Genomic DNA, 10,446 nt, shown 5'->3' with positions numbered 1-10,446 from the left:
TCGGGGGGCCCCGAGAAGCAGACACAGGCTACGGGACCCGGAGGGCCTCAGGTGCCCCGCTGCTGGTGGCGGTGCGCGCCCCGGGGCGGCCGGTCCCGAGTGCCCAAGGCGGCCTCACGCGGACTGGGCTCTCCCGGATCGCTGCAACAGGTGGGGCCGGGAGGCGGCTAACCGGCGATTGCCACTCCCTGTCCCTTCTTCACGGTCTCTTCTCCTTCCTCGCTTTCTCGCCTCCCTTCTCGTCGTCGTCCTCCTCGAAGATTATGGAAGCGCCGGGCAGTAGGTCGGAGATGCCACAGCTCCGCGAGTACAGCGGCAGCTACCTGGTGTCTCGGCGGGTCTACAGCGAGCTCGCCTTCCAGCAGCAGTACGAGCGGCGCCTGCAGGAGCGCAGGACGCTGCGGGAGCGACTGGCCACGAGCTGCAGGTAGCGGCCGGCGTCAGCCCGCGCCGTGGGGGACACCTGGGTTTCTACCACCAGAAGCCGGACTCAGGCTCATCCAGCCGCCGCACTTCCTTTCTGGTGGGAGGGTGGCTCCATCATTCTCCGCCCGAAGTTGACTCTAGTCTCAGAATTTATCTTTGGGGAGAGTGTGTTCCGGTGACCCCGTCTCTTTTCTCTTGGAGACACATAGAGTGAGCCATGGGGTCCAGCGGGTCCGACTGCCTTCTGGTGAAGGCCAGGCTGAAGAGAGTGCGAAAGAAAGAGGCTCGATTAAAAAGAGATGATGGGTAAACCCATCACCTGACCAGGAGTCCTTGAAAGCCCCAAGCTTGTTTAGGCAGGATGCCACTCAGAGACAGGGCATGACAGCCAGAACACAGGAGAGAGCGGTGTGCTCCAAGTCCTTCGTATCAGGCAGTGGGGCCAGGAGAACCTCCACCAGTCTCTAAACCCAAACGGGCCACCTGTAATTAGCTATCACAAAGAGAACTAGAGAACCGAGAACAGCCAGATTTTCTTTATTTTTAAAAGACTTTTATTATAGGACATTTCAAATACCGTAGAAAAGTAGACATAGTAGTATAATGAACCCTCGGTCCATGTTTTTGCCTATCAACCAGCGTCAATGACCATCTACTCAACATATATTTATAGGAACCATTTTTTAAAATATTGTCACAATTCCATTGTCACACTTAAAAATAAAATAATTCTTTAGTATCAAAAGTTGTCAGCTTTAAAATTTCCAATTGTCTCATAGACATCATTTTAAAAATAATTTATTTGAATCAGGAGTCAAAGAGTGTTCACCCACTGTTAATATTTTTCTCATTTACTGGTTGATGGATTTTAAAAAAATACTAAGTAGCAAGGTACAACAAGGTGTACATTCATCATGTTGAGTTTTATAAAAACTGGCTCCAAGCTTGGATTGCCAAAATATACAGAGCATGTTTATTTTTCTTAAAAGGAAAAGAGAAGTAGAAGAAGGCGCCTGGTGGCAGAAGTCTGAAAATTAATCTCCATTTAGAGACTCCACATTGGTCAATGTATTGCTGGACAGAAAATGGGTTCTTGTGTAGGGATATTTTCTCAGAGGATTAAGAAGGGCGGGAACACACTTAATCCTGTGTTTTCTAGCACAGTGTATTTAAAAGAGTAGATAGAGTTCTTGGCAAAAGTATGGTAACCCCTTCAGTGTTAGTACTGTCCGTGAAATTCTCATTCTTTGTGATTTCTTTCGAGATTAGATTGGAAACCCAGTTTTCTTGCCTTTTGACAGTTGCTCAAGAAAGAGAGCCCTTGGTGTGCTGAAGAGTATCCTACCCATCTTGGACTGGCTCCCCAAATACCGAATCAAGGAATGGCTGCTTAGTGACATCATTTCAGGAGTTAGCACTGGGCTAGTGGGTACACTGCAAGGTAAGGTGTTGGTGTATTGGCTCTCAAGTGTTTGAGAAGCAGTCTCCAGCAGCAGTTCATAAACTCCCCCAGTCTCCCATGGGCGCACCAAATGCTTCCTCACCCTTCAAGGCCTCATCTTTCCTCTAGAGCCCCTTAGTGGAGAAAAGTGCCTCTTTCCTCTGCTTCTCCCTTAGAGTTCTCTTCCTGGGAAATCATGTTGCTTTTCTAGCTCTATGGCTCCAACTAGAGCCCTATTTGCCTAAGCAGTGGCTTCTCAACTTTATTAACCACACCTCACAGTAAGAAAGAAATATGTATTTCTTAATCAGTACACAGTCAAGTTTTGTGAAATAATATTTACCCTCACTACAAGTAATATATTCCGGTATTTTCTATTCTGTCCTATTCTATTCTGCTTATATATATTTTTAAATGATAGTTGCAGTCCATTAAATCACTTTACATCCCATACATGGTCTTGACCTGCAGATTGAAACTGGCTTAAGGGAAAGTGAAGGAAACATTTTAGGCTGGACTACACATAAGTTTTTTCTATTCTGCTCCCCCCTCCTTTTGAATCCATACCCTTATTTTAATCTCTGGTAAAATGTCCCAACGTAGGTGGTTATTACTATTCTAAACTGGCTTTATACCATATTTCAATGAGCATCTTGGAAATCTTTTGCCTAGTTAGTTGGGTATTGATATGTATTGATCTAGTGGAAAGCCCGTGGAGTTGTCCTGCATACCTTTATGTCCAATTGTCATATTTCTTCTTGTTTGGATCTAATTTCTGTTCTCCAACAAGGAATGAGAAAAGACAGTGCAACAATGAATGTGTCCCTCAGGACACAGAGAAACACTGAATTCAGATGAAACTGCTTACATGCAAAGCTGCATTGATGAAATTTTTAATCAACAACTGATTTTTTTCCACTTGTGTGATCAGTGAATGATTGAATTACTGATCAGTTAAATCAATTCATTTAGAGCAGGCAATGCCTGTAGATTCAATCATTATCCCAGCAAATCTGAATTATGCTCTGCATTCTGGCATATCCTCAGACTGTATGCCAAATAAGGAAACCACTCAGGACAAGCCACAAATTGAGGATATTGTGAAAAGACCTTTCTTTGTACAGTAGAAACATACCATAACTTTTGTTTGCAAATTCAGTCATTTTGGATATACTTTTAGGAATGGCGTACGCACTACTAGCTGCGGTTCCTGTTGAATATGGTCTCTACTCTGCTTTTTTCCCTATCCTGACATACTTTATCTTTGGAACATCAAGACACATCTCAGTTGGTAATTATAAGCATTTACTACAATTGTATCATTCATGTTTAATATGCTGTGGCCATATTATGTGTATTATGCTTACATCTTTGTTAACATTTTCCAGGGATCTTTCCAGGGCTTCAGTGCTTTTTCTGTTCAAAGATGCAAAAATGGTTCTTAGTTTTCAAAATACTATGCCTTTAGTTAGCTTTATATTTGATGCTTTTTTTCATGAAGTGGAGAAATTGAAAAATTGTTAAAATTATAGCTACCTTCAAATTTTAGCATGGTTTCATTAAAAATGTAATAACTGACTTCATATTTAGAAAGTGTTCTCTTTCAAAACAAAATATGACAAGGAAAACTTCAAGAGGTCTTTAAACCTACTGTTTTACCAGATTAACTCAGTATTTACTAAGTTATGTTCATCAAATACATATTCATTATTTCATTAAAGAGCATACTAAGATTGGAAGACTGGCAAAATCATGCCAAAACAACTTAGAGACTAAGCTTGGCTTTCCTTCTCAAAATAGATTTATTTCCTGCTGCTCCTAAAATTTGAATTCTCTTTTGCTAGAATGTGCTGGTAAATACATGTTTTAAATGCTATTTTGCAACATTGACATTTATACTTGAGATAATTTTGTGCCTACATCCATCTGCTGACTAGACATGCCTACCTGGACAATCTTCTTGAAAAAGCACAACTGTCCACTCTATCCCCAACCCATATCCTCGTCCTTAGTTGTATTTCCCCCAGTAGCTGACGTGTTGCCTTGTTTGTGGAAGGAGGTCAGGAAGAGTTTTTATTGATTGAAAGAACTTCCTCACCTGGGAGAACTGATCAGCATCAAATGCTTGATGAGGTGAGGAACATATTGTAGAAGTTCATTTTTTTCTTTCTAGTATTCTCTACATTTAGACATTCCAGTTTACTGAACTTTGGTACTGAGCCCTCCCAATTGTTAAAGCCTTCCATGATTAAAGAACAGGATCATCGTCATCATGGATAAACATACCAGTAGTAAATAGATCAATCACTGGGAGAAAAGGAGTACTTTTTACACATAGACTCTTACAGACTGGCATTTAATATGAAAAAATAATTTGTGTTGGAAAGAGAAAAAGAGAAACTATACACTCCCTTTGATGTTTCTTTATCCTAATTTGAAACCTGCGATATTGATCAAGGTACTCAGCTCCACAGAGATTAAGGCATTGGAAATGAGCTTCTACGGAATAAAAATAAGATGGAACAAGTAAGGACCCAGTTTATACGCCACCTCTGCCAGGAAACCTGTCCTGACAACTTGGCCCCGGCCCCCACACCCATGAAGATTACACAAAGATAGGTTAGACACCCTTTCTGTGTACTTACAAGCATCTTGAATGCTGTATTATGATTACCTTCCTACATGTCTCTCTTGCTCATTTCTGGGTCATGAATGCCTTGAAACATTTGCTTTTTAGCTTCTTTTGTGAACAAACAATATCTTCCCAATCAGAGCTAATTATCTCCTACATCTTTGTAATCCTATGTAAATATGTATTGTGCCTAAACATTTGTGGTTAATAATTATTAATTGATAGAGACTTTTTTTCTCCAGGACCTTTCCCAGTGGTCAGTTTGATGGTGGGATCTGTTGTTCTGACCCTGGCCCCAGATGAAAACTTTCTCATACCCAGCAGTAATGGAACTGCACCAAATGCTACCATGATTGACAGTGTGGTGAGAGATGGAGAAAGAGTAATTATTGCGAGCACCCTTACTCTTTTGGTTGGAATCATACAGGTAATGGGCTTACAAGTAAAATATAGATTGGCATGATTTTTTTTTTTTTTTAGCTGAGCCATCCTGCCACCTGTTGGCAGCTCAGCAGCTGCTCAGCTTAGGCCAGGACTCCAACCGCTGTTGCTCAGAGCTCAAACTTTTGAGCGAGCTCTTAACCAACTGAGCCACTCAGCCGGCCCAGCATGATTTTTATTTTAACTAACCAGCTGGTGCCAACCTAAAAATAAAAGGCCTTTCAAAGTGAGAGGCAATAGTCATTTATTGAGATCAATAAGAATAGCTATTCGGGAAGCATTGATTCATGCAGAGGAAGCCCAGATAATGTTCCCATTAGGAGACAAAGGCAATGGGTATTTATGAGAAGGGGAAGGGAAACAATTAAATCAATAGAAGGAAGGCATTTCTATTGGTACAGATAATATAACATAGTGACGTTAATGCTAAACGTTTTTAATTTTTAGTCCAATAGTCATCAGTCCAATTGTCATGATAACTGCTTTCTTGTTATCTTTACAAAAGGTCACAGAAATAAGCTACATGATTGTTTGCTTTTTTTATTACATATTTAGAAATACTTCAAGGTTCATATTATACATGGTTTTCAAATTTAGAGTGATGGAGTGGAGAGGTAGGGCATTAAGAAATTCCGATTTGTTTCCTATGATTATTTTGTGTTATAGGCAGGCTACCAGAGTTTAAATTCATGTTCAGTTTAATTTGTTAATAGCTCATGAGACTAGGTTCTTCTCTCAGGCAAACATTTCACTTTTCCTTCCTTCTTCTTGTCCTAGTTGGTATTTGGAGGTTTGCAGATTGGATTCATCGTGAGGTACTTGGCAGATCCCTTGATTGGCGGATTCACAACAGCTGCTGCCTTCCAAGTGCTGGTCTCACAGCTAAAGATCATCCTCAACGTTCCAACCAAAAACTACAATGGAGTTCTGTCCATTATCTACGTGAGTGTTGCTTCTTACTCTAAGGATGGCTCACTAGGAGCGATGTGTTCATTTCCTCTTTCACTTGAGTCTGGAGAGTCTATGCTCCTCTGTGCCATACTCTGGGAGCCACTGAAATCATTCTGCTCTGAAAGAAGCAATACAATCAGGAGTAGCATTGAAGAAAGTAGATTTGGCAAATCATTGTTCTCAGTTGATCAAAATGGTTTAAGAAGTGTCACTGCACTGAAAAATATTAAGGAAAATAAAGTGGTGTAGTGTAGCTAAGACTGGTCTGGGATGCAACAGACTTGAGTTCCAGTCTCAGCTTTGCCTCTGATGAGCTAAGAGACCTTAGGAACATAATGCAGGATAGTGGCTAAAAGCTCAGGCTTGGAACGCAATGACCTGGATTCAAATCCTGACTCTACTATTTACTAGTCATATAAGCAAATCACCGTGTCCCAGTTTCCTTCACTGCAAAATGGAGTTGGTAATAGTATCTACCAACTAAACTAAATAAGGATAGATAGATAGAGGCTGGCACAGAACAAGTACTCAATGAAAGAACTTATGTTGAAATTCTTATTTCACATCTCAAGGCTTTCCTTCTTGTTATTTGTAAAATGAAATAATTGGACATGTATACCTAAAGCCCTTTCTAACTCTGAGAGTCAATAAAATGTATAATGTAAATGTCTCAGCAATTATAGATGAAAAGGAACATTAGATTCAGAGATGATTCAACATGCAAAAGAGATGCAAAAGAAGGATGTAGACCTCACTAATTAGATTTACAAAGTTCTTGGATCTAAATATATGTTCTATATAAAGCATGTTATTGATGGTTGAAAAACGGTGATACTAGTAATATGATGTCACCCTAGCTTGGAGGGAATGATACTATGCAAAAATAATGTACCAACATTAAGAATGGAGTGCTTTAATGATCCACATATTAGCTTCTAAAACAATGTAAGGCCATGCATAAATTCCTAAAAATGAGTGTGGTGGTTAAGAATTTGCTCAATTTCACAGCAGTGTCATAATCCCACATTACTCCATCCAGTCCACAAATATTACCAAGTGCCTTCTACAGACCAGGTACTATGCTGTAGAGGAGGCAGTGTAACACAGCAATTAAGATCATGGTCTTTGAACTTCAACAGGCTTGAGTTGTCGTCTTGGTTCCACCACCTACTACCGACCGATGTGATTGGGACATGTTCTAGTTCCTAAGCCTCAGTGTCCTGTGTTGTAAAATGGGGATAATAAACAGTAGCTGCCTTTTAGAGTTGTGAGGATTAAAAAAAATTGTGTAGCACACTTAGCACAATACCTGGCACAGAGCAAGAACTCATAGTCATATTATTATTTTCATTATCACAATGAACTGATCTCATCGAGCTTACTGTTCACTTCCCAGGCACGCAGCCTGTTAGCAAACATTAGCACAGGCTGTTTTCTGATTCAGCATTATTTTTGTCATCGTTGCTTTTTTTTCCCTACCAAGTCCTTGGTTCACTTTAAAACCTTTTAACTGTCTTTTTCTGACAGGCTCTCACTTTTACAGTCGCTGACACTGCTTGCTTTTTCTTGCTTTCACACTTTCCCCATCAACCATTCATTCCCCCCCCCTTATTGTCATTCATTCAATTACTCTATTCAATAAGTATTTATTGACTACCTGCCATATGCCAGGAACTGTTCATTCCCTATGGAAACCCACTGATCCCTGAATCCTCCAAGATAACCCCTTCTGAGTATACCTCCCACTGAGTGTGTGAACATTGTTGGGTCTGCATCCACACAGATCACAGGAGGCCTAGACCAATGGTTAACCTGGGTCCCTGGCCATTGCTGGACCTCTGTGAACGGGGGACTGAAACTGTTCTTCTGGTCTCCTAGGACTATGTGTAAGACGACACTTGCCATGAATAATCTCACTATCAACAGGGACAACACTAGAACAAGGTCAAAAATAGTTTAAACCACACACAAGCATTATGTGACATGTTTTGTTGAACATTATTCTTGACGTCTCAGGTTACAATGTATCATAAAGTTTTGCAAGAAAATTCCTCCCAGCCTGGGCAAGTTGGATAAAGATATTTCAGTCATCCCTGTGTGATGGTCAATATAAGCTTCCTCTTCTGAGAAGAAAGAATCAGCAGGTCTGGAAATGATTGCGTAAGGGTTGAATGAGCCACTCAGTACCTGAACAGAGAGTTTTGCTTATGACATTACCAGTTGCCATCATTCATGAAAGAATCCTTCAACAAATGAAGAGTGATAGTGGATTCCTCTAGGAAAGGCTGTAAGATTTTTGTAAGGTGCTTTTCCTGGAATGTAGTTAACATTCCTTTTGTTATAAAATTATACTTTGGATTGACCCCTCTGCCCCCCACACACACACACAAAAAAGGAAATAGTGAACACAAAAAAATGGAGGATGGAATAGTGGGAAAAAGAGAAAAATAAAAACAGTAATTCACAAATGCCAGAGATGCTGGGTATAGGATGTAGAAGGGAGAATGAGAGAGTGTTGGCAGAATTCAGAATTAGTAATACTATTTACGCTACCATGTAGCTGTTTAATTATCTAAGTAAATCACATAGTCTATTTAAGAGTGATTATGTTTTCCTCCCATTCACTTTGAATGGTTTGTTTCAATAGTCAAGGGAAGCCTTTCTTCATGCTTGCTAAATTGATGCTATCTGCCCCATTTCTTGCCCTAACAAGGAGGAAGAAAACATTGAAAAGTTCTGCCCAGATGGTGAGAGTTTTTTTTTTAAAGATCTTTTTAATTGGGGAATTGGGGGATGGGAACAGTGCTGGGGAATTGGGGGAAGGGGAACAGACAAGTTGCTGTCCTTTTGTTCTTCAGTCTAGTTGTGGAGGACGTTGCTTCACTGGCCCAAGTTGGCACCATCATTGCGCTCTTCCTGGGCGAGGCAGATCAGTTGCCGGCTTCTGGATGGCCTCTCACTGCGGCTACTGGCCACGCTCGGTAGCCCATGGCAACCCACTGCAGCAGGGGCTGCAGCCTACGCCGTCGCCAGCAATTCACAGCAGCCCAGCTTCAGCTTGAGCTGTTGTTCAGCATCTTAGCTGTAGAGGGCAGTGTCTCTGGCCCTCATATGGGGGATCCAAGCCGGGGCCCTCTGGTGTCCCAAGCCAGCTCTTAACCAAAGTGCCACTCTGTGGGCCCCAGATAGTGAGAGTTTTGAAAGCCACCACTAAGCTTTATCAGATACATTATTTTGAATCTGTGTCAGTATGTAAAATTTAAGCCATTATAATAGAGTAACACTTTATATACACAAAAGTTCCAATAGCAAGAAATGCCCGACAGCAAAGGGTGCTTATGAAGGTTCTGTTATATTCACAGAGATAAGACGAAGTAAAATAAATTTGGCTCCAAAAGTTAACTGATACATTTCCTCATACACAATATCAGGTACAATTTTTAACTTATGACTTTATATACACAAGTAATGCTCGATAAAAATGAAGACATTATCTAAATGAAATGGTCCTAAAATTCTCCAGGCATGGTAGAAAATAAGTGAAATATTATCCATTATTGAGAAGCTCATTATCATGATTTGGACTATTCAGTTTCTAGGCTGGATATGGAATTGTATGTGTATCCATATTTAAACATATTTTAGTAAGTATTTTAATAGTAAACTAAATTAGAACGAATTTTCAGTGTTTTCTTAGAGTCTGTATCTATTTCTATATCTCTGCGTACAATCTAACAACTTCAGTTTATATGGGTGAGTTTTATTTCCGCTTAGGTTAAACTATCGTAGAAATTTTCGTAAGAGATACTGAATGATCCCTCAGTATATAGGCAACTGATATACTCAATGTGCCTTATTTTGTGAAATTGTCTAACATAGACTGATTTTGTTTTTGGAACTCATACTACATTGTTAATACACCAGAGGTGCTTTTTATTCAAAGGTCTAAGTGTCTCTTTTTGATTGAATGGGACTCTGGTAATGATCACTTTTGTAAGGTGAACATGTTTTTATGATTGGGATAATTATTCTGACTGTTTTTTAAGTTTCAATTTTTCCATCTTGAGTTGAAAGTAAACCTTTATTGTACAGACAATCAAAATATTATATCTAGCTCATGAATTGAGGATCATTATGAGTAAATTGCCTGTGTAAAGAGCCAGAGAGCAATGCTTTAGGACTCTGAGGTGTGTCGGGCTATTCACTCCTGTGGTAGGTGCCCTGAGTTCTGGAGTTATTGTGTCTGCTTATGGTAGTTTCTCCATTTTTTTTTTCAATCTGCTATCACTTGTTTCATTTTGTTACTATCAGTGTATCTGTCTCCAGCAATTTTTTCTGACTCTGGAAAGCAGACAAAGGAAACTTGTTGAAATTGAGTTTAAAGCAAGAGTAAAAATGAAAGTCCAAGAAGCGTCCTCCAAGTCAAATGCTTGCACTCTAGTTCAAGAGCTTGGTGGAATGCATTTTGCTCACACTGTAACTTCTTCCCTCATTTCCTTACTCTTGAATGCATTCCAGGGAGTTGAGGTTGCTAGCAAAATGACTCCTAGATTAC

The 10,446-nt window shown here is 40.2% G+C and overlaps 1 protein-coding gene across 1 annotated transcript in view; it reads left to right on the top strand.

The window, feature by feature from the left end:
• The first annotated feature begins 6 nt into the window (after nucleotides 1-6).
• SLC26A4 (solute carrier family 26 member 4) overlaps nucleotides 7-10,446 on the top strand; it is a 48,805-nt gene continuing 38,365 nt past the window's right edge. Inside the window, exons 1-6 of the mRNA XM_019626050.1 lie at nucleotides 7-427; nucleotides 1,728-1,867; nucleotides 3,048-3,158; nucleotides 4,742-4,926; nucleotides 5,718-5,882; nucleotides 8,605-8,638. Of these exons, the coding sequence (XP_019481595.1) occupies nucleotides 264-427; nucleotides 1,728-1,867; nucleotides 3,048-3,158; nucleotides 4,742-4,926; nucleotides 5,718-5,882; nucleotides 8,605-8,638 (799 nt within the window). The 5' untranslated portion in view covers nucleotides 7-263. The remainder of the gene's footprint in view (nucleotides 428-1,727; nucleotides 1,868-3,047; nucleotides 3,159-4,741; nucleotides 4,927-5,717; nucleotides 5,883-8,604; nucleotides 8,639-10,446) is intronic.

Source organism: Hipposideros armiger, unplaced genomic scaffold (genome assembly GCF_001890085.2).
Source record: "Hipposideros armiger isolate ML-2016 unplaced genomic scaffold, ASM189008v1 scaffold_655, whole genome shotgun sequence".
Classification (NCBI taxonomy): Eukaryota; Metazoa; Chordata; class Mammalia; order Chiroptera; family Hipposideridae; genus Hipposideros; species Hipposideros armiger.
The sequence above is the reverse complement of the archived record's forward strand: the minus strand, read 5'-3'. Positions and strand labels throughout refer to the sequence as shown.